The sequence below is a fragment of the Globicephala melas genome, chromosome 15 (assembly GCF_963455315.2).
Source record: "Globicephala melas chromosome 15, mGloMel1.2, whole genome shotgun sequence".
In the NCBI taxonomy this organism is placed as follows: domain Eukaryota; kingdom Metazoa; phylum Chordata; class Mammalia; order Artiodactyla; family Delphinidae; genus Globicephala; species Globicephala melas.
This window is the reverse complement of record NC_083328.1, coordinates 84,893,261-84,920,889: the sequence shown is the minus strand read 5'-3', so window position 1 is coordinate 84,920,889 and position 27,629 is coordinate 84,893,261. Positions and strand designations below refer to the sequence as shown.

The window sequence follows — 27,629 nt, the reverse complement described above, 5'->3', positions numbered from 1 at the left end:
TTCCCAAGCCGCCACAGCCACGACCAGTGTGCGGCCACAGGTGATCTCCCGGCACCTTAAACGTGGCAGGAGTACGTCTCGTGGCCTTCGTCAGTCTCGGGCGCACTCCTGTTTGGATCGGGGCACGCTGGCTGACCGGCCTTCTTCACCCTGGGGTCGTGCCCCGCCCAGCACAGCCCAGTCCACCCAGCATGGTTCTGGAGCGCCCCATGCCTGCATCCCGCCATGCCCGCCAGCCCACCACTGCGTGGACGTGATTTAACCTAATGACAGATGACATTACTGGCTGTGAGCTTTCTGGCTTTACTGATGACTCCAGACATCCTGGGGGTTGATAAAGTGCTACGTGCAGAATCCCTGGATACCTGCCCATTCTCCTGACACAAGACACTTACCCGGTTTGTTCCATCGTGTCGACTGAGCCTGGAGAGCTGTCAGTAATTTCGCATCGCGTCTTGTTCTCTTGCTTCCGTTTATTTTCCTGGACACTGTTTAGGTCATTACTGTGTGGCTACTTCACAGAAATATCACAGCGTGCAAGACCTGCCTGTGGCAACCTTCCTTCCCGGATGGCGGAGCTGCCAAACCGCAGGCAGGGGCCCAGGGACCTCGGGCTCCCTGCGGGCAGGAGAGGGAGTGGACGGAAGGGAGTTTCTGGAGCCAATCAGTTTAGCCTGAAGAGCCCCAAACTCAGACACGGCTGGTGTCCTGACCCCCGACACCCCGTCATCGGAGGCTTGGAGTCAAGTCCACAGCACAGAAAATCCTTGTCAACAGCCTGTTTTAAGACCCCCCACCAGCCCCCATCAAAGACACCAGCTGGGCAGAGGGGGCCTGGCCCCCCCTGCGGTTCTGGAATACAGCGACTGTGGCCTTCACGACACCCACTGTTTCTGCCGACATCACCCGCTTTCTTCCCCGAGGCGGCTTCTCCCCACCAGCCACTCCTCAGCCTGGCGATGCCACCAGGCACCTCCTGGGCCCTCCCAGAGCTACCCGCACCCCAGCAGTGCCAAAGCCGGGCGGGTGTGTGCGTGTGCGTGCGCGCGCGTGTGTGGTGTGTGTGTCTGTGTGTGTGGTGTGTGTGTATTGTGTGTGTGTGTGGTGTGTGTGTGTGCGTGGTGTGTGTGTATGTGTCTGTGTTGTGTGTGTGTGTGGTGTGTGTGTATGTGTGTGTGTTGTGTTGGTGTGTGTGTATGTGTGTGGTGTGTGCGTGTGCGGGCGTGTGTGCGTGTGGTGTGTGTGTGTGGTATGTGTGTGGTGTGTGTGTATGTTGGTGTGTGTGTTTGTGTGTGCGTGCGTGTGTTTGTGTGTGGTGTGTGTGTGTGCGTGCGTGTGTGTATGTGTGGTGTGTGTGTGGTGTGTGTATGTTGGTGTGTGTGTGTGTGGTGTGTGTGTGTGTGCGTGCGTGCGTGTGTGTGTGGGGGGGGGGTGGTGGTGGGGGTGTTTCCACGGCCCTGGAAACCCATAGATCAGGAACGAACGTCTCCTTCGTTTGCAGAATCACCTGCTGTGGTGGTTTCTTAGCAACCCACTATTAGAGGGCTTCTTGGTAGTTAAAATAAGATCTGCTCCTCTCGAAGGTGTGGTTCTGGTTTCAAGAAGCCCAGATGCTCTCTGTCCCTGGCATCGGGTGTCACCTGGCGGAAGATGACTCTTAACTATGTCCTTGGGGCCAGTGTGGCCCTGCATCGCTCTCAGGGACGGCAGTGGGTGGCAGACGGCCGCTCCACCAACCTGCCTGGCCTGGCGGAGCCTGACGCAAAGAGGCGCTGTACACGCGTGTGGCTGAAATGGGCACCCCGCGGCTCTGCCTTTCGTTCCCTCGACCCTCACCCCAGGAATTAAAGAGCCGCCAGACGGAGAGGGAGTGCAGTGTTTCCCCAGCAGCCCTCACGGCCAGCCTGACCTGCATCCAGATGCCGCTTCAGCGCCCAACACCCACGGGAGCATCGTGTGGCTCTGCTGGTGCCCGTGTGTGCACTTGCGTGCGTGTGTATGTGCCTGTGCACGTGTGTGCATTTCTCTGGGGAAAGGGTCTGGAACTTCCCTCAGACCCTCAAATGGGCGTAGAATTGCCCCCCACCCTGCATTATGGTTTTTCATGGCAGCAGAGCACCTCCTAAGTCCTCGGGGTACAGGTCCGTGAGGTGAGGGCTCTGGTGCCTGACTTCAGGGGTGCCGTGGGTGGAAGTGGAGTCTGGTCTCTGTCCCGGGCATGAGACCTCGGGTGCACTCTTTAGCCCTGGGAAGGGAATGAGGACGCCCCTGTTCCTGGGGTCTTCGAAAGAACTATTGTGTTGCAGTCACCCCTGGAGAGGGCCCTGTACTGCGCTGGTTCCGCGCTGGTTCTGAGACTCTCTCCTTCCACGGAACTGGGGATTGTGGGGGGGGGGGGTGTGCGAGCCCTGTGCTGCTCGGGGCCTTGGGCTTGGGGGCTCTGCCGAGGTGGGCTGATGTCAAGGATGGCAGAGCCACAGGGTGAGGAGAAAGCCACCTGACGACGCAGGCATCGCCTGAGCTCCTAGATCCTGCCGTGCCTGAAGCTGACCCACCTCACCGTGTCCCATTTACACACGCCCTAAATGTGGGAGCTGGCTTCTGCCACCTGCAGGTAGAGTCCTGACTCTTCTGCTCCAGACCTCTGCCCTCGTGGTTCTGTACTTGGGTGGCAGCGGCTTCCCACCGCTCAGACCTCTCCCTGGGCTTCTGAGGCTGCTGCCACTGCTCTGCTGGGTCCCCACTCTGGGCCGCCCAACTCAAGCCTGACACACCAGAAGCTGAACTAGCCCCCAGGTGAGCGGTGGGCGGGTCCAAGCAGGAGACAGGAGGGAGGCTAGCCTAGGATGCACACGTCAGGAGAGGCAGGGTCTGGGGGCTTCAGGAAGGAAGGAGCACCAAGCACTTTCAGGAGGAGAAGGGAGAGCTGCCCACTGGGTGCAGCTCACCTCTCCACTGGAGTCGGATGGCAGGTGTGAGGCTGGAGGCCGGCACGCAGAGGATGGGGTGTCGGGGGGGGGGCGGCAGGGACCCTCTGCTCTCCATTCTTTGCTGCCTGCCCCCTCCTGCTTCCTCACGTGCACAGGGCAGCCCAGACTAGATGGACTGTTCACGGGAGGCGTCTCTGCAGAGCGGGCCTCCAGCGGGGGCTCGAGGAAATACCAGTTCTGTCCCGTCCTCAGCACGGCCACTCTCAGACCACCTAAACAGCAGGCTGGACGGTTGGTGAGCTGTGGTTTTCACGGCCTGAACGATGTCTCCCCAGCTTGATATCTGTTTTCAATCATCCCTCCACCCCTTACAGAAAACAAGCCTATTTGGAGAACATGCGCCTCTTTTTTGTCAAGATAATTCTCAGGTTTGGCAACTTCCCTGACAAGAGACTCACGCAGAAAACAGAAAGCTTAACTTGTTCACAATCCATTAGCTGTACAGCGCCTGCTGTGGCTCCTGGGGCCACCGGACAGACAGAGGGATGGGCGACACCACGTGGCTGTGGGGCTGCTCCTCTGCACGTGGCCCATCTCCAAGGGGTTGTGTTCTCTCAGCTTTGGGTGCTCTAAGCTGCAGAACCTCTGGAAACGGCAGCTTCTCTTGTAACGGATTTTCATTTCGACAGTTTAATAATCCTCCCTCCTTGATGGGAGGCTGGGAAATACGAGACTAAAGTTTCTAAGGATGGCCCTTCCTCTGGGGCCAAGCAAGGAGCTGGCATGTCCCCCTCCTAGGTCCACAGATGACACCCTGTGAAACCACAGTGCCCCAGGATGCCCCGCCTGCAGAACGCCCGGGTTGAGCCTGGCCCATGCTTCTCTAGCGGCAGAGGAACCGAGTTCCTAATTTGGATGGATTCCATCATCGGGGGATAAGCTCAGAGGAACAGAGATTTCGGCTACAATCCCCTGGCCAAAGCCACCTTAACATGTAATCAAGTTACCGTTTCGTATTTCCAAATAAAGTTGAACAGGTGAAGGCAAAGAGCTCATTCGGGAACTAAGCTTAAATTTAAATACAGCTTGCCTCCCGGAATTAGGGATTTTCAGACTTTGAAATAAGCAGCCTGAGGAAATTGGTTTGGACAGACTTTCTGGCTGCGTGTCCCTCTCAGTGGCACCGGTAATCGCTGGCTGGACGGATCGCCACCGGCATGCCAAGTACCGGCGAGCGAGCTCCTTGCTGGTCCAAACGCATCGGGAGGTCAGAACCTGTTGGGGCCACACCCAGAGGGGACCCTGCAGTGCCTCACGGACACACGGATGTGGTGGATGCCATCGGACACCTCACTGAAGAGATGGGACGGCTCACGGACTGGCTGGTTAATTAGCAGGTGGTCATGCGAAGCCTGCGGGGCATGGGTGAAGGAGGGGGGCGTGGCGACAAGAGGAGGCTCCTTGCCATCCAGAGCTAGTCGGATTCCAGCAGCGACAACGCAGACACGGACCCTCCTCCCCACCTGCCATGTGCGAGGTTGCCACACCCACCCCAAACGGAGGATGAGGGAGAAACACCCGAGCCAGACTCAGGCAGTGGGCATCGTGCAAAGGAAGGCGGAGGGGAGTGCAGGGCCCAGCCTGAAGCACACAGGGTGCACCCCTACCGGCCACCCCAGTAATGATGTAGGGGCCAGTGGAGGGCAGACTCCGGTTCCTCTGTGCCCCTCAGGTCACCTGCCCCACCCACACAGGTGTCTCTGCTTAGCAGGTCCTCAGCCCCTCGCTGCCCCGGGGACTCAGTCACTGTCTTTGTTTGCAGCCGTCCTGGAGCTGATTAGCTTGAAACAGCACGTGAAAAACACAAGCATAGATTTTTCCCACTTTTAATTCCCTCCAACAGAGAAGCTTGTTTTTCTTTCCCCAAATAAGTTTTCCTTCAAAGAAATATCCTGCAGAAGAAATGCATTTCTTTTTTTTTTTGCGGTATGCGGGCCTCTTACTGCTGTGGCCTCTCCCGTCGTGGAGCACAGGCTCGGGACGCGCAGGCTCAGCGGCCATGGCTCATGGGCCCAGCCGCTCCGCAGCATGTGGGATCTTCCCGGACCGGGGCACGAACCCGTGTCCCCTGCATCGGCAGGCGGACTCTCTCTCAACCACTGCGCCACCAGGGAAGCCCGAAATGCATTTCTTTACTGCTAACTCGGAGATGGTGAAAACGGGGATGATGGGGCACCCCCCGGACCTGGGGGCTCTGGGCTCCCCGCACACTTTGCCAGGCATGATGGGGGAGCTCTTCAGACAGACTTTGTGGATTCAAAGCCCAGCTCTGTGCTTCGAGCTGTGTGACCTCCAGTGAGAACCTTGTCCTCTCTGAGCCTGTCACTTCGGCTGGGAACAGAGGTGGGTCAGAGTACGCTTCTCCTCCAGGGCTCAGGGGTTGAATAGAGCAAGGGTGGTGTCACAAGGGTTCGGCTCCTAGGGAGGCTAGTAGAGGTGAGCTGTTGTGAGCTTCCTTGTTTCTGGGAGAGCAGGTGAAAGAGCGTCGCGGGAAAGGGGCAGAGACCAGACAGAACCTCCATTTCACTCCAGCTACAGGGGCCCCCCAGCATCCTACTTTGGGCCTTTGACCAGCTGAACAGGACCAGGTGTTCTATTCAAAGACATCCAGGTCCTAATCCCTGGGACCCATGAATGTCACCCTACAGGACAAAAACGAGTTTGTAGACGTGATTACGTTCAGGCTCTTGGGCTGGGAGATGATCCTGGATCAGCCAGGCGGGCCCTAAGGGTCCTTACATGACCGAAGAGAGGGGATTTGAGAGAGGTAGCAGCCAGGGGCGTACGCTGCGTTGCTGGCCTTGGGGACGGAGGAGGGGCCACGCACCAGCCGAGGAATGCAGGCACCTCCAGAGGGTGGAAAAGGCCAGGATTCTCCCTGAGCCTGCAGAGGATGCGGGACGATGAGGGGCCCAGCACTCCTTCCATTCAGAGGCGCCGGACCAGCACCAAGAGTTCCCACGGACCGTCGCTGGCCCATAGAGGGGTCCTGCTTCACAGGGGCCACTGAGGCACAGCGAGGCCATGCTCCCCACCCCGGGACACGACTGGGAAGGGCCAGAGCTGGATCGAATCCCGAGGCTGACCCCCCGAATGCCCCTTGGCCTGGCTGCCCCAGGAGAGTCTCCACGGCGTCTAGCCACGGACAAGAAGCTCTGCACCAGACCACACGGGGGAAGCCGCGTTTACCTGGGAAATCCCTGACCTGAGTCACGGTCCACCGGCCCTCTGAGCACAGGATGCTCATACACGGGTCTCTCCAGGACTCCCCTCCCTACCTGGTAGGTAAACGTCCCTGGGCTACTGCTGCTTCCTCCCCTGCAGCCCCGTGAACGAACACCCCACACACTGCCACCCCCACTGCCAGCAGCTCGAGACCCCCCAGAAAGGCCACTTTGATCTGTCCTGGTTCTGTCCACCCTCTCGGGCACTGAGCTGGGCAGCTTTCCGGAAAGAAGCATCCGTGCTCTCAGGTTGTGGCGTCTTTCCTACTCACAGGGTCGGGGCCCTGGGCCTGCTCAGGACTTTGGCTCTGGGGGCTTCAAAGCACTTCAAGGGCTTCCCTGGTGGCGCAGTGGCTGAGGGTCCGCCTGCCGATGCAGGGGACATGGGTTCATGCCCCGGTCCGGGAAGATCCCACATGCCGCGGAGCGGCTGGGCCCGTGAGCCATGGCCGCTGAGCCTGTGCGTCCGGAGCCTGTGCTCCGCCACAGGAGAGGCCACAACAGTGAGGGGCCCGCGTACCGCAAAAAAAAAAGCACTTCGAGGGGGCCTTGCTGACTGCAGGCCACTGGCTCTTATGGGGAGGAATCAGCCCTGCCGGAGGCTTCGAAGGGAACCCGGCCCTGGGACACGCGAGGAGGGACAGTAGGCTGTTCCGGGAGTGCGGGGGGAGCGGGGCACGGGGCACAGCACTCCTTGCCCCCGAGGGTCGGCAGACGGGTGGGTGCCGGGCAGCGTGGGGAAGTCCATTGCCACCGTGATGGGGCCCCGCATCTCTCCAGGACGCCCCCAGACGGAGCGAGCGGCTGGAGGGAGAGGGCGCTCGAGGGACCTGGGCGACAGTGCTGGCAGAAACTTCTCGCTGAGCTCACCAGCCCCGTCTTCAGAAACCCCAGCTACCAACCCGCAGCGGGACCCCCAGAGGGAGCGCGCTCGTCCCGGCTGGGGGAGGGCCCTCCATGTTTCTGACGGAGCGTGCCAGCCTCTGCCCCCGGAAACCACGAGGGGCCACACACAGCAAACTGGGACTCGGGCCGGGGCTGCCGGGCACAGGTGCCAGCCGCGAAAGCTGAGCGTGAGAATGAGTGTCGCCCCACAAAGTCCCCACGAGCCTTTCGAGAATTTGGACTCAGGAACGTTTATGGCTTGCTTGAATCCTCCTGATATTCATGGGAATGTTTAAAATAATCCTCTTACGTTCTGAAACACGTTTAACCGTTCTTTTCCCTGGAGTGTAACAGCTGGGTGTCAACCAACTCCACCCTTATACCAGCCAGATACACAGACCTGCCTCTGTGAACTTCCCAGTTTAAATGTGATTTCCCGATAGAAGCAATAAGACAGTCATTTAGTTTATTTAAACTATTCAAATATTATCTGATTATTTAGAAACATTTATAGGGGCCAATTATATGTAACCGTTGATCAGAAATATAGCAGCTATAAAATTAATCCTCCATAACCACAGCTCTGACAAGTAGCTGGTATGTATTTAACGTACATTAAAAGCTTTTAAAATTCGCATTAAGGAGGGCTAGAGCTCAGCGAAATCTCCAGGGTCCTCGACTTCCATGAAGTGGCTGCCGCCCCTCAGCGTCTGGTTCTGAATGAGACGGGTCAGCTGGGCTAATTTTTTCTGGCTTCCCCAACCCTGGAGCTGCGCTTTCCAGCCTGGTTTTTTTTTTAGCGAAACAGCATCCCGAGTGTGAGGGCCTGTGGGGTCCACAGTTGGCCCTATAGGAGGTCTGCGTCCTGGGCCCCAGCCTCCCACCTGGGGGCTCGACATGGCTCCCACCCGGCCTGTCTCCATCAGAGCCCAGGGCTCTGAGAGGCCTGGCACCGGCATTTTATCAGCTCCCAGGTGTGTTATTATTATTATTTCTAAATACAATCATAGCTGCGCATAAACCAGAGCTTGCTTCATTTAAACACCTGGGCTCTGGAGAAACACATTCTGCTGTAAGACAAACGTTTACCTTTCTGCTGTGATGTTTCAGCCTCTTTCGTGGTCATTTCCCGCCCTAGGCTCTGCCACGTTTCACAGGAAAAACACGGGATGGCGTGAACCTTTCTAATCGGTGGTGACAGTAGTGTCCCTTCAACTCACGGCGGCGTGGAGGGACTCGTGTGGCTCCCCCACTGGCCTGCTGGCCCCCGGTCACCAGCCTACAGAGCACACCCCCGTCGGCCCTGGGCCGGGGCCCCACTTTCCGCGCAGCCAGGAGGGAGGGTGGCTCACGCCTGCGGGCCCCCCCCGACACTGGGGATACCGAACGGAGCTGCGGAGTTGAGCGCCATATGGTGCTCTCCCAGCAAACCCAACAGGCGCTTCTGTCACCATTGGGAAGTGGCATGAAGCTTAATCTCCCGATGAAGTGGAAGATTTTCCACGTTAGCAGGAGCCCCTGCAAACAGCGCTTGCTCGGCGGTTCTATTTTTTCCGTCCTTCTCTCCTCACATGCCAGCAGCAGCGGGGTGAGCTGCAGGCTGCAGCTCCCTGGGCGCCGAGCCCAGCCTGTACCTGGAGCTGCCTTCTCCAGGTCGACCACTCCTGGGTCTGACCGGCTGAGAGGTCATGGGATCCTACCCCCTCCTCCCTTTCGTCCTCCCCTCCCCAGGCAGGGCCTGCAGGGCCCAGGAAGACGGCAAGGAGGACCTTGTCCGCTTCTGTAGGATTTCCCTTCCGGGGAAATGGGAGGTGGGAGTCTGGGGTGGGCCCAGGGGGCTGCAGGACACAGAGCCAAGGGGAGAACCGAAGCTGGATTTGCCCTGTGTGGCATCACCAACATTGGGCTGTAAGCAGTTCATCAAGGTCGGCTGGGCCACTGACAAGGCGCTGCCCACAGGCCAGAAGGAAAGGGCTTTGATCACTTAGGTCCCCTGCACTGGGGCAGGGCTGGGTGGGTGTTCTGCTCTGCTGTTTCCTGGCTGTGTGACCTTGGGCAAGTCACTCAACCTCTCCAAGCCTCAGTCCCTGCCTGTGGGAGTAAAATGGTATCACCCCTTACTTCACAGGCTGAGGACTGTGTGGTAAACAGTGTCCTCTGGGTCAACGTGGAGATCCAGGTGTGTGTGTGCGTGCCTGTGCACAGCTTTGCGGGACTAGCGGAGGCCTGAGTGTGGAGTCCAGAGGAGCAGGTGGGAGCCGGGCTGGGTGGGGTTGGGGGCATCCCACCCTGTGGGCAGTTGCCATTCACACCAGCCAGCCAGGTCCACCTCAGGCCTTTCATCTGATGGGGGGTCGGGAGGAGGCCCAGACGCCAGGCCATGTCAGGCCAGTGGCCGCTGGTGTGCCAGGACACGCCTGGGGCACTGCCTTGTCACTCCTTAGGAGCAGAAGAAACCAACCTAATAGAACCAGGTGGCCACCAGGGCTCAGTGCTCCCAGGCCCAAGCGGGGACCAAGCTATGATGTGACACGGGAATCCATCATCATTTGGGTGTCCTGGGGGGCCCACGGCTGCCCACGCAGAGCCTCGGGGCCTCCTGGGCCCAGCTGGTGGTGCTGGAGACCAAGGAGGCTGCTGGGTCCCCGGTCTGGGTCTGTCTAAACGCCGGTCCTTGTGGTTTCCGCCGAAACACGGGACACATCAGCCATCAGCCCTCTTGCCTAGTCTGTTTCACGTGTGTAGACGGTTCCTAAAGCCACGAGTCAGGTAAGAGCCCCCACTGCGTCCTCGTGACGCGCTGCACAGGGAGAGGTAAGCGGCATGTGGGTGGGGAAGCTGCTGGCTCCTCGTCCCGGGGGGATGCCCTCCCCGGGCCTGGGGGTGCCTTGGAGGGTCCAGGCCTCTTCGAGAGGCTGCTTAGCTGTCTGCTTAATTTTGCTTTGAACACACAGACACTGAGGCTCCATGGCTTTTCTTGTTTTTATCTCCCCATTTTTCAGGAAAATGAAATCAGCTTCTTGACTTAAATAAGCATTTACAGCTCCCGAAGCCCCAAAGTCCAGATCAAACACTAACTCAATCGCCAAGCAGCCCAGCAGGCCGAACACCTACGTGCAGGTGCAGATGCCTCTTCAGGCCTCTCGGGTTCGGTTACAACAGCCCCGCTCTGAGGCCCTTTCCTGATGGTTGATACAGAGAGGGCCCTGAGCCTGGGGCCGCGGTGGCCTGAGACCCAGCCGCTCTTGGACGGGACTGTAGCCAGAAGCGAACAAAGCACACAGCAGTCCAGCCACAAGCCGGGCCGTCAACACAGTCTGTCTCTCGGGCGTCATTTTAAAGAATAACTCCGGAGACGTAAGTCTGACTGCTCCGGCCTCACCGGGAGGCTGGAGCCACAGCGCTGTTTGCTGCTGCCTCCTGTAGCTCAGAGGCAGCCCGAGCTCCCAGACACGACCCTCCCCGGACGCCATCTGCTCTGATTGGCTTTGCTTTTAAGCCAGCGTCTCCGCGCCATGTTTCGGTGAGTGGAAGCAGGTCCTCAAACTGAGAGCTCTGTAGAGACAGATGCCCTCCCTCTCCCCCCGCGCCCCGGCCTGGTTCCGTTTAATTCAGAAGAAGAGTCTTCAAAATTAGCTGTCAGCGGTTTGGAAGTAATTAGCAGGAAACAGCAAGTGTCAGAAACGCGACTGGGCCTCCTGCAGGACCACGTGCCTGGTGAGGGTTTCCTGTCGCCATCCCAGGAAGGCAGAAGGCCTGAGGGTTTCTCCCTCTCGGATCCAGGGAGCACCTGCCATGGGCACCTGGACGGCCCTGGAGAGATGGGCTTCTATCTGCAGCGGTGTCCTCTGCTGTCAGTTCCCTCCCAAGCCTGGAGGCGTCTCAGACAAAGAAAGCCACACTGTGCGTTCTCCCTCCTCGGACCCTGCAAGGACCCCCGTCTGCAACCACCCTGGAGGGGTGTGTCCTTCTGGTGGTCACCCTGCGGCTGCTTCTCATATCACATGCGCACTGAGAGTCGGAAGCTCCAGGGCCCCTGGCCACGGGGTGGACGCAGAGTGACCAAAGGGAGCCCCTCATTCTCTGAGGGTCACGAGAATCGGGTCATCCTGCAGCAGATGCACCACAGCAGTGCAAACGCAGGAGCAGACGTGGCCTCTCATCTTTCCCCAGGTTGGCCCAAGTGGCCGTGTGGAAACTAGCAGACCCTATCCACGACGAGGCCTTGCAGGGCAGCTAGAGCCGGGCCTGCTCTTGTCCTCTCTGCCCAGAAGCAGAGCCCCACAGGGCCCCTCGTCCCTCCCGCAAAACCTGAAGCACATCACACCTCACCCCTGCGGCCTGGCCCCAGTTCTCTTCACAATATTCCTCATGCGACGACGCTTGCTCTCACCCCCGGAAGCCAGGTCACGCCACGTGGCCTGCGTGGACCAATGACGTGGCACGGCAGTGACGTCACTTCCAGGTGGCTGCATTAAAGGCCGGAGCTCACCTCCCCGGTAAGCTGTGCCCTGCCCTGGAGGTGCCGGAGGTGGGAGCAGCCTGGACTGCGGAGCCATGCCGGGGGTGGGAAGGCGGGCGGGAGGGCCAGCAGCCCGCTGTGCACTGAGATTTGGGGCTGCTTCTCCTGCAACAGGCCCTGGCGCTGTGAACGGCCCACGGGCTTCCCGTGAAGCCGAAATAGAATCCCAGCCTCTAACTGGGCCCTCACCCTGACAATCCCACCGGACAGGTCCGAGGCCCCTGGCCCCCACGTTCTGCTCGCACCCTTGTCTGACGCTCTGTGCCCAGGAGCACGTCCTGTCTTTCCCAGGAACGTGCTGGGGGGAAGTTTGTGCGCCTGCTTCTCTTAGAGCTGCTCAGTGCAGCCCAAAGTGGGGACGCTGCCCAGTGCCCATGGGGCCCAACCAGTGCAGTGATGCAGGGCGAGGGAGGCATCAGGGGGTGGTGGGGACTGCAGCCAACTGGAGCTCTTGCCCCTGAAGGGCAAGCACCTCATGCCCTGGCCCTGACGTTCCCTCACCTCATCACCCTCACCCTCTCTCTGCCCATCTCCATTCAGCCACTCTGACCTCCTGGCTCTTTCTCCAAGACTCTGAGCATTTGCATTTGCTGTTCCCTCTGCCTAGAAAGCTCTTCCCCTCGGTATCACCATGGTTCTTCTGCCACTGCATTTGCTCTCGCACCAGAGGAGGCTTCTGGGCCACCATGTGATGGGAACTCCACCTGCACCCCACACCCCCTGGTCCCTAATATGTAAGCATCGGTAGCTTATCTTTCTCCCCGAACATAAACTCTGGGAGGGCTGGGCTCTCTCTGCCTCTTATGTGTCTTTGCGAGTCCTCTGAGCCTAGAACAGCAGAGGGGGTGCTCAGTATGCACGTGCAGGCTTAACGAACATGTGAGGATGAACAGACGACCTTCACCACGACCTTCTGTCATCATTTCATACGAGAAAGACAGCCACACCAAGGAGCGAAGGGTGCCCCTTCCAGGAAGGGGCCACTGGCAACCCTGCCCTGACATACTCCAAAGTCTGTATCTCCTCTGAAGTTTATCCACAGGCCCCGCCCTGCAGCAGCCCCAGGACCACAGTCATCAGTGTGGGAACCTGAGGGGACAGACGTCAGTTTCCCCGGTAACATCCACATTGTCCTGGGGGTGGGCTGGGAGTAAAAGAACGATGAACTAGTCCTGCCGGCTGGGGGTGGGGGAGAAACAGGTTTCACTCTCACAGACACCTCCTCCCTCCATTACGGGGCACTGCTCCCCGAGTTATGGAATATTCCAAGCCCTGATCAGTCCGACCTCCTCCCTGGTCTTGACAGTGTGTCCCAACCACACACGTGGACGTGCCCACACTTGGGGACGACGTCTGGTCTGCAGACACGAGGCCCTGGGGCCGAGGCAGAACGCTGGCTGGCAGGAGACGGTTTGGGGGAGCCGCCTGGGAGCTGACCACGCTCCGCAGGTGCCTGGAGCCCTCATCCTAAACTCCCATCCACCCAGGGTGCTACAGCGACTCAATGACTAAATCAAATTTCTGAATATTAAATTAATGATGGAAATCTAAAATATTAATATATTCTAATTGAATATTCTCTGATAAATTATCTGAGCATTTGCAGCAATTTGATTTTACTTTCATTTCTTAAGGAACTTTCAGCTGCATAAATATAGCCATTAAAGCGATTCAAGAAAGGGAACATTTTCTGCTCAGATGAGGGACCGGTTAACACAAAGGGTCTGTACGTTTCTTCTGCGTGAATGATTAGATCACGGAACCCAAGGCGGCTGAGTCGTTCAGGGATGCTTTCTTCGTGTCCCTCTGGCTTTTGCGAGGACAGAGCACACTCCCCGCAGGTCTCGACTGCGTGTATAATTACAGGGAGGCCTGGAGGCTGCCACGGAAGACCCCCGACGGCACATTCGTGCTGGGGCCGCACTTTCAGAACTGACACCGTGTGGGGGCTGATGGTGCCAGACCCGCCCCACGGGGGGCTGGGCAGGGGGTGGACCCTGCACTGCAGGTGACGTGATGGGCACCCCCGTCCCCTCACTGGGGAAGGAGTCCTGCTGTTTCTACGAAAATGCTTCTCCAAATACTTGAGCACCTCCTCAAGGAGGTACGTCTCCTGGTGGGGATGAGCTGGAGCCCCTGGAACCTCTTCCTCAACTGTTCCTGGTTCCTTCTGTTCCAGTGACCCTCACAACAGTGGACGGTGTGGTGAAGGCAGAGGTGACATTTCCGCAACCTGTTACGATCTATCTAAGGGGGAGAAAACCCAGACACGAGCAAACTCCTGGAGCAAGCCCCACCTCGGTTTCTTCCCAGAGCCTTCAGTCTGAGAAAATCCACTTCTTCATTCACCCACACGCGTTTCTGGCTTTGCAGCACAGGCCTTAAAGATCCACGAGAGAGGTTAGGAAGTGGAGCATCTGAAGCCTCTGCCTCTTAGAAAGCAGCTGCGTCTGCCTGAAACCTGCTCCCAGGCGACTCCTTGAAAGGGAGGCACGCCGAAATTTAGGAGGGCAATGTCCATCTGGGGGAGGGCCCTCGGGCACCCGGGGGAGGTGTACAGCCAGAGGGGCACGTCCCAGTTACACTGCAGTGTGCATCGGACAATCCCCCCGCAACAAGCAAGGCTTATAAACCCCACAAGACGGTGCTATACTTTTGCTTTAAATGGTCAGCTGTATTTTAAATGAGTCAAGAGAAAAAAAAATACAGTCTTTTATGTTAACCCACACATTTATCTTTTCCGGTGTTCTCCATCCCTTCCTGTAGATCTGAATTTCCAACTGGTGTCATTTCTTTTCAGCCAAAAGGATATCCTTTACTACTTAATGTGGGCCTGCTGCTCATGAGTTCCTTAAGTTTGTTGATCAGAAATGCCTTTATTTCACCTTCAATTCTGAGGGATTTTTTTTTTTCTGGATACAGAATTCTTGGTTGATGGTTTCTTTTCATTCAGCAATTTGAAAATGTCATTGCCCAGAGACCTCTATCACTTCTAAAGAGAGGCCAGCCCTTGTTCCCACTGTGGTCCTTTGTTTGTGCTGCATTTCTCCTCTGCTTTCAAGGTTTTCTCTCTAGTTTTAGAATTTCAGCAGTTTGACTATAATCAAGGTATGGCTTTGTTTGTATTTATCCTACTTGAGATTCACTGAATTTCTTGGATATATAAGTTTGTTTCTCCATTAAATTTGGGGAAATTTCAACCCTTTTCCCTATCTTATTATCTCTCCTCTCCTTTTGGGACTCCAGTTACACACGTTAGGCCACTTAATTTCGTCCCATTGAAACTCTGTGTGTTTCAATCCTCTCCCCTGCCATTCTTCAGGCTAGATAATTTTTATCGATTGACTGACCTTTCTTCTGCCTTCTACAATCTATTTGTAAGCCCATCCAGTGCGTTTTTCATTAGAGACATTATACTCTTCAGGTTTACCACGTCCATTTGGTTATATTTTTAGAGTTTCCATTCTCCTGCTCTGACTCTCGATGTATTCATTCATTCTGACAATATTTTCCTTTAAGTCCTTGACCCTATTTCTAAGAGATATTTTAAAAGCCTTGCTGCTAATTCCAGTATCTGGGTGACCTCAGGGTTAGATTCTATGAGCGGTTTTTGCCTAATTATGGGTCACGTTTTCCTTTTTCGTTTTTGTTTTTTTTTTGCATGTCTTGTAATTTTTGTTTGGATACTGATCATTGTAATCATTGTAGATGATATTATACAGAGAATCTGGTTCTGTTGTCTTTCTCTGGAGGCTGTTAACCTGGTTGGACTGAAATTTAACTCTGTTTACCTTGCCGTAGGCAGCAGCTGAAGTCTCTTCTCTGCGCTCTCAATCTTCTAGCTGTTGCTTTTCTCTGGGTTCTCTGGAGTTCTCCTTGTGCGTGCACAGTTTAAGGGGTAGCCAAGGAGCTGGACAGAGCTTATAAGTGTATCTGGGAGTCTCCATCTGTGGCTACATATTTTATAGGATTTATCCCCTCACATTCCAGCTGCTTTGTCAGTTCTAAACCCCATCTTCCAACTCCTCTGGCCAGTAAGACTGGGTTTCTTCGTGAGATCTAGCCATACTTTGAGGCAAGGATGGACTGGGGGGTGCTTTCAAAGGGAAAGCCATATAAACACAGGTCTCACCCAGTGCTGTTTTCTTTTCACGGGTGGAGTCCCCTACAGTTTCTGCCTACTATTCATCACTCTCAAGTAACTTCAAATAGTTTTTAACAAAGAATTTCCCCTAGAGTTTATAATTGTTATTTGAGGAGTGTTAGTCTGATATAAACTACTCCACCATTACCAGAAACAGAACTTCCAATTTCAGTATTTTCAAGGATTGTTTATCTAACCTAACCATCTTCATAATGATCGTGAAAGGCTGACTAGTAGAGGTGGGCATGATGGCTGTATCATTCATTCACTCAATAAGTACTTAATGACATCTACTCTGTCCCTGCTGCTGTGCCTGACAGGTGAACTATCCCTCAAGGCCCTTTACATTTACTGGGGAGATAGACCTATAATCACTGAAAAAACAGCATCAAAAACTCTACCACAATGGCAGGCAATGGGGAGGACCCGTGTTGGGGAGATAGACCTATAATCACGGAAAAAACAGCGTCAAAAACTCTACCACAATGGCAGGCAATGGGGAGGACCCGTGTTGGTCCTGAGAAGTGGGGCATTCTTAAAGGAGGCAGGAAGTAGCCAGGTTGGGGGGTGTCAGGTACAGGGGGAAAACACAGGACTCCAGGTAACCAAGGGTGTGATCAGGACCGGAAGCTACAAGTAGCCCAGCATGGCTGGAGTTTGGTGCACCAAGGGGCAGAGTCAGATCGTGGGGCCCCGTGTGATGTGCTCCAGGGTTAGGTTTTCTCCTGGGGACAGAGGGGAAATGATGGAAGGGGAACAACACACACACGTCGTGCTTTGAAAGGTCACCTTCTTCCACGAGAAGGTGCATAATGACCACGTCAGTTGTTCATTCATGGATGGACACCTTCAGAGTGCCAGAACATAGGCTCCTAGGTGGACTCAGTGGCAATTACACTGACAGGTCACCCAGCAAACATTTTGCAGGCTAACACTGAGTTAAACGCCAGCCAGCTCCCTCACATGTACTTACACATCTGATGAACACTCACCGAGAGTCTACCCGGCCAGATACGGGCTCACTCACCATCTCCCTGTCACACGTCTCATAACGCAGACCCCAGCCCAGGGCACATTTCATCACAAAACTAGCTCCTGAGCTCTAGTCCCCCAAACCCAGATCCTCCTCCATTTACACAAAAGGTCGATAAATACTTGTGGCTGGATGTGAGGCTACGCGGTGCACGTGCACAAAACAGGAACGAAATTGTCGAGAAAATGTGAAGAAAACTTTTGACTTCAGTTGGTTCAAGATCATTTGGATTGTCAGACGTGAGGGGCTGACTTTCACGACCCTTTCCAAACCACCTGCAGCCGAGCTCCCTGCTCTAGAAACGGCCTCCTGCTTGCCTTTTCCAAGAGGCCATCTTTCATGCTAAGCAATTATGCAAGGACTTCCTTCCAGAGTCTTCTATTTAGAGCTCCCTTGCCAGACTCTCTGGCAGGGACCCCGAGGATGGGTCTGCATGACTTCTTGTCTGGTAAAATGTCAACTTCCAAAATTAAAGGATTTGTGTCCCAAGAGCATTACCTTCTGCCTCGTCACCTACAGCGGATTCCTACGGTCGCCCTGGACAGCCTCTCAAGTTAACAGATTCTGAATTTTTATTAGACTCAGCTAAGAGATGCATCCTCTTTCTAAAAGTTTGATTTGATTCTCATTCTAAATCCTGCTGGAAGTCAAACCTAACATCCATGCTAGAAAAGCAAGTGTCTTTTTAAAACCCTCCTCTAGTCGACATGTGAAGGAATCCTAACCGAGGCAGGGAAGGGACCAAGTTCTGGATGACGGGCAGAAAGCTGATGCCTGGTGGCTCTTGAGGCCACAAAAGGGCTCTGCGTTCTCTCCCTTCTGAGTCCCCCAGTGACTGCGCGGCGCCTGACACCCATGGATGACCCCAGACTGTTCTGTCCAGAGCCCAGGGCTGGAATTTGGGAGTGGGAAGGTCTCTTGTTAATCTTTGCTGGATGTCCCCTCCTGCCATTCCCCATGATTCCCCCCCCCCCGCCATAATGAAAAGCCTCTACCCAGCTTCCCAGGGGATCAGCTTAGCGACTGTGAATTGGTTCCTCCTCCCTTCTGAGAGGACAGCCTGGATCTTCTGAGCGCTATCTCCGGGAAGCGGCTGCACCTCCTCACTCACCACTTCACTGAGAGTGCGCTCTAATTCTGGTGGGCGTGGCACCGGGAGTCTGGTGGGCGTGGCACCGGGAGTGCGTACCGGCCTCGCCCGGGGCGTCACGGCTCCCGGCAGCCCTGCCAGCAATAGCTGCCTCGCCCTGCCCAGGGCCCCCTCGGCGGGGCGAGCGAATGCTCAGCGAGGGTCTCCCTGCATGGCCCAGCGAAGGCTCACAAAGAGACAAGATACTCTTTCCAAGGAAAACGCCTGTAAGTAACACAGGTCTCTTTGGGAAGAACATTCTGCCGGCTGCTCTCCCTCCCGCTTTTTCATTTAACATCTTATCAGAAGGAAACGCCGTAGTGAGTGCAGAATTGCAGCTGATCCCAGCTGAGCCTCCAGAGCTCCACACTCAGCTTCCCACTCCCATCAAGCTGCAGTCACGCTGCTGTGATTTGGGCGTCTTTCGGGGCAGCACCCCCCCCCCAAAAAAAACAAACCACTGACAGGAAACTCATCGACCTCCTGCAGACACAGTGGGGTAGAAAAGCACCCCAAACCCTCGCCTGTGCTCCGTAAGAGTTTAAGGGAGAAAGCGGGGAGAAGGAGCGAGGGAGGGTGCGGGGGCAGACGCTGAGCACACGAGTGTGCGCCCACGTGGAAGTGGGGGGGCTGTGTGCGCACGCGTGTGTGCATCTGCCTGCATGAGTTTCTGGGCTGAGTTCTCCCGTAATGACTCGGAATCCATTGGAAAAACCAATCTTTTACAGAAACTGTAACAGAGATTCCATTTTCCATTTGCTGGAGGTACCATCTCCGCATGATCCTCCGCATGAGGATCAGCTCAGCTTGGAGGCCGACGCCAGGGGAAGCAGTGCCAGGACCCCCCCACAAATGCCACATGCCACGGCCAGCATGCTGTGTGAGCCCATGGGTGCCCGGGACGGCTCGCCATCGGGATTGCTGCCATCACTCCCTCCCTCACTCATTTGTTCATTCAGTCAACACGCGCAGTGCCTGCCGTTTACAGTACAGAGATGCAGGCAGGGCCCCTGCCTTCAGGAGGCCTGTCCTTGGGTGAATAAATAGCAGGGCATGACGTCAGACCGTACTGAGTGCTACGGCGGAAGCACAGCGGGACAGTGTGGTAAAGACAGACCAGGCTTGGAGAAGGGCAGGTGAGCCAGGTCTGATCGCTCACCTAGACCACCCCCTTCCTTGGCGCTGCGGGGCCCTTCGAGCCGAAAGGACGCACACTTTCTCCTCTGGGGAAACCCACTGGGGCAGCACGCAGCCATTTCCCACACGTACCCCTCCTCCTGGGCACAGAGCTGGGCCGCGTTCCCCGGGGTCCTCTGCAACTTGGCCAATGGAATTCAGGCGGGAATGGTGTTTCCCACGTCCAGGCCCAGCCGACCCTGCGCTCCTCCCTCTGGCGCCCCGCATGACAGCCCCCAAATGACCTTCCCAGGAGCAAGAAATAAACCTCTGTTCTGTTCGGTTTCTGAAATTGTGGGAATGCCCGTCAGAGCGTCAGCCCTCCCTGCAGTCCGCGTTGGAGCTGACATCCACCTGGAGGTAGCCTCCCTCCAGGGGCTGCGGACACATCGGGGGGTCCGAGCAGCAGAGGACGCGGTCTCTCCAAACCACAGCAACACTGCCGACTAGAAGACAGGAGAGGCTGCCCCTCAGTGAGTCCGTGGAGCACGCAGCTCTGCTCATCGCACGCCAGACACCACGCCCGGACCTCCTGTCCCCACAGCTCCAGCGTAGAAACATCACCAGCAAGGAGAGTCCCCAGGAGCCTGCGTGTGCAGGGGCCCGAGAGCTCCCGCCGTCGCTGCTTTCCTGCCGGATTTTGCAAGGTTTACGTTCACTGGGGAGGGGGCTCATTTCCCTGCTTCAGAGCGGTGCACGTCCCCCATCAGGGCACACAGACGTCACTGTGGCCTCGTGAGAAGACTGTGCCCCCTCAACACAGCCACAGGCCCGCGGGGCGCGAGTGCCTGCTGCTCGGGGAAGCCGGCTCTCCCCTCTCCTACTGCCAGACCCGACCTCTCTGCCTCTGGGCTGCCGGCAGTGGTCAGGCTGGAAGCACACGGGTGTCTTTCCTCCACTGTCCAGCAGATGACAGACGACCCAGCAGATCTTGGGAACCCCTGCAGGACAAGGGCTCTGCCCACAGTGGCCTTCTTCCCTTTTGGGACCTTTCACAGGCCTGGGTACGACTGGGCACAGAGGAGGGAAATTCCTCGTGTTGGTACCCATATCATCAACTCTGAGAAAGCTCTGAGAGCCAGGACGACAGAATATCCCAGTGGCGGCAAGATGCCTGCCAAACGCACGTGTGTGAGGGTGTGAGTGAGCAAACGCCCCCTCGGGGCTCATTACAGACTCACCCGTCACTAGAAGGTTCCCGCCAAGCGTTGAGTATTGGTGAGGATGACTCGGCCAGACGTTCCGGAGTTTGGGAAATGAGGTGGATCTGGCTTGCGGGTCAAATCGGGCCCACTGCCTGCTTTTGTAAATAAAGTTTTATCGGAACCCAGCCACGCCCGTTGGTCTACATATTGCCGAGGGCCGCCTTCACGCTACAAAGGCAGAGCAGGATAGTTTCAACAGAGGCCAGTCGGCAGGGCTCACAAAGCCTAGAACATTCACTACCTGGTCCTTCACAGAAGACGCTTGCCAAGGGCTCTGAGGAAAACAGACGCAGACGCAGAGAATGGGCTTGAGGACACGCGGAGGGGGAAGGGGAAGCTGGGAGGAAGTGAGAGAGTGGACATATATACACAACCAAATGTAAGGTAGATAGCTAGTGGGAAGCAGCCGCATAGCACAGGGAGATCAGCTCGGTGCTTTGTGACCGCCTGGAGGGGTGGGATAGGGAGGGTGGGAGGGAGGGAGACGCAAGAGGGAAGAGATATGGGAACATATGTATATGTATAGCTGATTCACTTTGTTATAAAGCAGAAACTAACACACCATTGTAAAGCAATTACACTCCAATAAAGATGTTAAAAAAAAAAAAAAGAAAAAGTTTGCCAATCCCTGAGTTAGATGGACAGATTTCTACTAGAGATGACCTTTGGGGAGCACAGCCCAAGGCCTTCAACAAAACTGGCTCACACAATGAAAACCTGGCTCCCTGTCCAGTTTGCTTTCAATCCTGGCGACACTTCAGAGGAAGCTTCTGGCTCCGGTGTATCTCAGACACGTCAACACTTGCATGTCCCCCCCCCCCCCCGCCCCCTCCCGCCCCAGAGCTATGTTTCCTCTGCTTTATGCAGAGATACCTCCAGCTTTCCAATTGTGAGCCAATAAAGCCTCCTTTTGGAATAAATGTATTTATACTGAAAATGAGCTACTAGAGAAAATCTCAAGTAAATGGCAAGTGGCAGTCCAACGCGGCAAAGGCCTCGAGGCTGGCGGGGGCCCCAGAGCCGTCACCAGCACCCCCGTTGGCGTGGGCTGTGCCCTGGGCCTGGCCCATGTGCCCAGAGGACGCTCAGTCTGGGAAACTGCGCCCGGGCTGGGGGGGTCGATGCTTGAGCGCCTCCCTCCAGTCCTCACCTCCGTTTCGCTGTGATCCCGCCCTCCCAGGCAGGCCTCTCAAGGGCGCGTGATGGCTCTGGAAGTGAACTCCCATCCCAGGGGACTGAGGCAGGAGGGTGGCTCTGTGTGACTGAAACTCAGCAGGGCCCTATGGGGCCCTCCTGGTCACAAAAGCCTTTCCGTGTCCCCTGTTTCTTACTTGCAGGAAAAAGGCTTCAGTCTCCTAGACCTGCCTGAATACCAAAGAGCAGATTCAAACACTTGCTAACCAGGGAAGTAAGGGAATGCGGAAAAACAAAGGGAGAACAATCACACTACAGTGCAGAGATCAAAGCAGGATCCTGGTTCCTGCTCAAGGAGTGTACGTAACTGCATCTTCAGTTCTTCTGCAGGAACTGAGGACCCCACGCAGGTGGAGGACGGCAGCTCCAGGCTGAGCACGAGATTCCTAGAGCCCCGTCCTGCTACCTCACCAGCAACCAGTCAGAAGAAAGTCACACACCCTGCAGCCCTCACCCCAAGTTTTGCCTATAAAAACTTCTCCCCCAAGAGAAACTCCCTTCAAATCAGGGAGTTTGAAGTTTTCGAGCACGAACCACCCATTCTCCTTGCTTGGCCCTGCAGTAAACACTTCTCTGCTCCAAACTCCAACATTTCGGTCTGTTTGGCCTCCCCCATGCGACAGGCACACACACTTGTGTTCGGTGATATGCTGAGCTAGACACACCCTCCTGCTCCTCCTTTTTTCCACGACTGCCACACACAGCACTTCTGACACCAGAGGTGTCACCACATCCAGCAATTCTCTGTGACACCAGCTGGGGGTGCTACCATTTAACTCAACTCTGACACCATCTACCCGGAGAGGGCGTCCATCCCACAGGTTAAGGGCTCAGTCCCCCGAGATGCTCCCACTTCAGACGTCAATTGCCAAGTCCAGGTTGTCACCTGAGCTTCTGACCGATTGGCTGTAACTCTGAGGTTCCAACACCCCCCTCCTTGGGTTCGATTAACTTGCTAGAGCAGCTCACAGAACTCGGAAAACCAGTGCACTCGCTAGATTATTGGTTTATTGTAAAGGGTACGAACTCGGGAACAGTCAGAGGGAAGAGGCGTAGGACGAGGTGTGGGAAGGTTCCCGGAGACTTCACGCCCTCCCTGAGAGCCATCCTCACTGAATCTCCATGTGTTCACCCCCCGGAAGCTCTCTGAACCCTGTCCTTTTGGGGTTTTATGGAGACTTCGTTACGTAGGCACGACTGATTAAATCATGGGTCACTGGTGACTGATTCAGCATCCAGCCCCTCTTCCCTCCTGGGGTGAGTGGCTGGGGGGGAAGGGGAACGTGAAGGTCCCAGCCCTGCAGTCACAGGGTTGGTACCCGCCCCGGCCTTAGGTTCCCCTGGGACTTCCCCAAAGTCCCCTCATGCACATGAGCTCAGGTGTGCTAGAAGGGGTTTGCTGTGGATGTCTGCAGACATCTTTTTCACTCTTATCATTTAGGAAATTGCACGGGTTTTACGAGTTCTGGCCAGAAACAGGAACAAAGACCAAACTAAGTCACAGCGTCACATGTGGTGAAGGCAGGGCGATAGTCACGACACGGCTCCGTGGCTGTGGTGTGTATGGTGGGGTGACTGACCTGGATGGCCCTGCGAGGTCTGCTGCTTCAGCTCTGCATTTTAATACCCACCCCCCAGCTTTCTGCATCAAAAAGAACAGGAAACAAAACAGACTAATCAGGCCAAGGAATGAAGCCGACGCCCTAATAACACTCGAGGGGCCCCAGCTCCACAGGTGGGGAGAGGCGCTGGCCACGGATGGGATTATCTAACGGGGTTCTCACCACCATTTTATCAAACTGTTGTTCAGATTGGGCTGCAATCTTCCTTCAAAGGGAAGGAGATGACGCTAGTTGGTGGCCTTGATCATTGAAAAACAGATTTGTAAAATGAGTCCTTCAGTCCTTCAGGAAAAGCAACCTCGTGGTGGCTGCTGGGAGCAGGTGACCCTAAGGGAAGGGACACAGAACTGCCCCCCCCCGGCACCTCAGGCTCAGTCTCAGCACCTCTGACTTTTCACCAAGATCATGGTCAGCGTGGACAAGCCATCATTCTCCATTCAATATCTTAGCCATAATCGGGAAGAAGTGTGAACATGCAGACCAAAGGAAGGTGTCAGAGGTCAAAGGCCATGACCCAAGTCTCCATCCCATCTCCTTCCACGCACCAGAACAGTCACTGGACAGTAACCGGAGAGAGAGGACCCAATGCAAGCAGGCCCGTCCACCCTGGAGGATGCAACTGCCCTTCTGACTTTTCTGTTCTGTGTATTACTTATCTCATTACTGAAAAGGCAAAATCTTGACCTTAGACACCCAGTGCAGAGCCGGTCCCAGGCTCCAGGAACAAGCCCATCAGACTTGATTCGCGAGATCCCAGGACAGGCAGGGGCTAAAGCCGAGAGCTTCCCCACCGGCAGGAGCGTCTCCACTTACCCTCACCAGCTGCTGCGGGAAGGGCCCGCGGGAGTTTTCTGGCACGTTGATGGGCGGGATGACCCAGTCCCGTTTCTGCCGCCTCAGACCATTGGAGCTCTGATGCTGTGGCCACGGCAACAGTGTGTCATTTGGCGGCTGGACAGGGTCCAGGGGTGCACTCTTCTTTCCTTTCTGCAGCATTATTTGGAAGGGAGAGAAGAGGAAAAGAAGCCTGGTTAGGTGTTGCAGAGGAAAAGGCATCTGTTAGAATTTGTACTATCCTAGATCCAGGGAAAGATTGGATGGTGTTGGGAAAAGTGGGGACGTGTTAGGGAAAAAAATCTAGCAAGACCCTCATCTCTACAAAGAAATGGACTACAGATTAAATGGGGGTTAAGAAACCATAAACAAAGAAGAAAATATAGCTGACTCTTTAACCAGTACATCAGGGCCCAAAACGATGGAAAAAAATTACAAAGGATAATATTCATACATTTTAACTTAAAACCCTTGTTTATGAAAACATACCCTAAAAGCAATTGATGAAGTTACAACAAATCTGACAAACAGCTAAGAGCCTGACTATATAAAGAGTTCCTACAAATCAATAAGAAAAAATTGGAACTTCATTATAACAGGAAAAAGACACAAATAGATAATTAACAGCAAAGTAAATATAAAGGATCAATAAACTCATGAAAAATGTCCAGTCATCAAACAATGCAAATTAAAGCAATAGATCCTCCTCACCCATCAAACTGACAAGAGTAAACAAAATGAATCCTCCCCCCTGAGGAGCGTGTCGTGAGTGAGTCAGCAGAGGGTGATGGTTGAGGTTGTGGGATTTGGCGTTAAACAGACCTGGTGTCTTATGTTTACCTGCATCCAAAGATTCATGTGACACGGGGCAAGTGCCCTTAATCTCTCTCAGCTCCAGCTACTTCTTTTATAAAACGGGCTTGGTAATAACAGCACTGAACTCAGAGGGTTGCTATGGAAATTAGACTGATAAGAGCCCATGCCTGGCGGGAACCGGCGGGACTGAATGTCGGCTGCTCTGAAGTCAATGGGGCTCCTCACTGCTGGGAGCAGCATTCTGCCAACAGCTATCAGAAGCCTCAAAAATGGTCCTCGCTTTTGACCCCATAACTCCATAGCTGGAAGTCTGTCCCAGCGGAACTGCATGTGGACAAACCCGCCAAATAAAGATGTTCATTGTAGCTGTCTTTATAATAACATTATGTATATGTGAAATAGTAAAAATACCAGGAAAAAATTCTGGAAGTCTGATGGTGGTAAATAATATTTAAATGCATTACACTACGTTCATATTTTGGGATACTACGTGTCATTAGAAGTTACTCTTTGTAAGTCAGAAAGAGAAAAATAAATACCGTATGCTAACGCATCTATATGGAATCTAAAAAAAAAAAAAAAAAATGGTACTGATGAACCTAGTGGCAGGGCAGGAATAAAGATGAAGACATAGAGAATGGACTTGAGGACACGGGGCAGGGCAAGGGGAAGCTGGGGCGAAGCGAGAGTAGCATCACACATATCCACTACCAACTGTAAAATAGCTACTGGGAAGCAGCCGCATAGCACAAGAGCAGCTCGGTGCTTTGCGACGGCCTAGAGAGGTGGGATAGGGAAGGTGGGAGGGAGGCTCAGGAGGGAGGGGATATGGGGATATATGTATGCATATGGCTGATTTACTTTGTTGTACAGCGGAAACTAACACAGCATTGTGAAGCAATTATACTCCATAAAGATGTATTAAGAAAAAAAGAAGTTACTCTTTGAAGATATGAAGAAATTCCATACACTGATAGGAAGTGGAGAAATGGCACCAAAGTATACAGGCAGCATAAGTCCCCATGTTTTTTAAAAGGATAGAAAAAAGATTGGAAGGAAATACATAGAAATGTAAACTCTGGTTTTCTCTGGTCACCAGTGAGTTTTTATTTTAATTTATTCCTTTTACCTTTCTGTATTTCTGAATGTTATAATGTACATGAAATTGTATAATTAGAAGAGCTAACAGGACTCACGTATACACAAGACATCTGCACCTATATCGCCTCCATGTTTATTTTCAAGGTGCCCCGTGTGGCCGCCTCCGCACCGTTCTCATGGTTGATGTTCATTTCACTCGAGTCTCAGAGCCAGGAGCATATGAGAGCTCACGTGGCAGAGACAGACCCTGGACCAGGACAGCCCAAGCCAGAGAGGACAGAGCTGGCTGGAGGCCCTAGGCGGTGGCCCCTCTCCAATCACGGCGGGGTCCCCACCCTCCAGCTGAGCTCCCACCCAGTGAGAACCTGTTGGTCTTGCCATTGCCCGTTGAACCTTCCCCACTCCCTCTTGCAAAAAAGCTGCATAGAATAAGTTAGACACACGTCGACAAAACTAATTAAAAAAACCAAAAAAACAGATCAGTCCTGAACGCCAAAACCTGATGCTACATCAATGGAAAAACCCATCTGGACAAGCCACACTCCAGAGACCCCCCTCTGGGACTTTCCCCACCAGGGAAAAGGGGTCCTGCTGTCTTTCGTGTTGAGCTCCTGCACTTAAGAGTCTGCAGCAATTAAAAACCGAAAGGCTTCCCTAGGTCGCTTCCCATCCTTCATGAGAAGAATCCACGCGAGGTGTGTGCATCCCCAGTGGCCTTGATTTCTACGGAAACATGACATTCTCTCAACACCTATTCAAGTCAAACTAACAGATGCTGCCTTGTCACCAACCCTGCATCTCTCACGATGACAGGGGTGGGGTCATCTCTAGACTCCTTGATGAGCATCACAGAACAGTGTTCAGGATGGTCCTGGCCACACCCTGCCCCCTTGCAGCCAGGATGCAGACAACTGCTCTCCACGTGTCAGGGGCAGCCAACGCCTTGTGGGCACTGAGCGTTCTGAACCGTCTCTGCCTGCATCTTCCCTGCTGCCAAGGCTACAGTAAGGTCATCCCCCCTCTACCAGGGAGGCGACTGGGCGGCTCAGAGAGGCCAAGTAACTTCTGAAGGTCACAAAGCTCTTTAGGCAGAGGCAGGATCTGTGTGCCCCCCTCACTTCTGGGGTTTCTTCATGGGGCCCCATCCGCTCTACGGGTCCTCATGTCAGTGTGCAGTGGGCTGGGCAGACATGGACATTCCCATCGGAGAGGCCCAAGGACGTCAGTGAAAAACCTCGGACCAGCAGAGGCATTTCTGAGTTCCCGCGGCGTCAGCTTCCAGGTTAGAAATGCCAAGTGTGAGATTCCCACCTGGACTCCCCACCTCTGCGCTGACGCCTGCCGCGTGTGCTCAGTGAGCCCTCCAGGGGACTGCCACGCTCCACAGACGCATGACCTTGCGGGGGCTCCCGGCCTCACAGGAAACGAGGGTCACCCGGCACAGGCACTTGCCTCAGCAGAGGGGACCCGCTTGGTGTTTGCTCTGAGCGCGTCTGCGTGCGTGTGTGGGGTGCTGGGGCAGGGGTCCCGGCCACAAGCACGGCCTCTGGGAGGTGGAGCCTGGCCGTCCCGGCTCCGCCATGTCTCCCACGTGCGGCACAGAGAATGCAGGTCTGCCTCGCCCGCTGATGCTTGGGCACCTGCAGAAGCTCACCGAGCCTCTTCATTCTAGACTCGGAATTGTCACGGTTTTCATCGAGCCGTTCTCCTTTTAAAAACCTGCTTTGTCTTCATTTGCTTAGGCTGAGCTTGCA

The 27,629-nt window shown here is 55.0% G+C and overlaps 1 protein-coding gene across 4 annotated transcripts in view; it reads right to left on the bottom strand.

Annotated features, from left to right (window-relative positions):
* Nucleotides 1-27,629, bottom strand: part of CDH4 (cadherin 4) — a 548,956-nt gene that overhangs the window by 106,756 nt on the left and 414,571 nt on the right. For all 4 annotated transcript variants that reach the window (XM_060284119.1, XM_060284120.1, XM_060284122.1 and 1 more), the window contains one exon: nucleotides 23,938-24,111. In XM_060284119.1, the coding sequence (XP_060140102.1) occupies nucleotides 23,938-24,111 (174 nt within the window). The remainder of the gene's footprint in view (nucleotides 1-23,937; nucleotides 24,112-27,629) is intronic.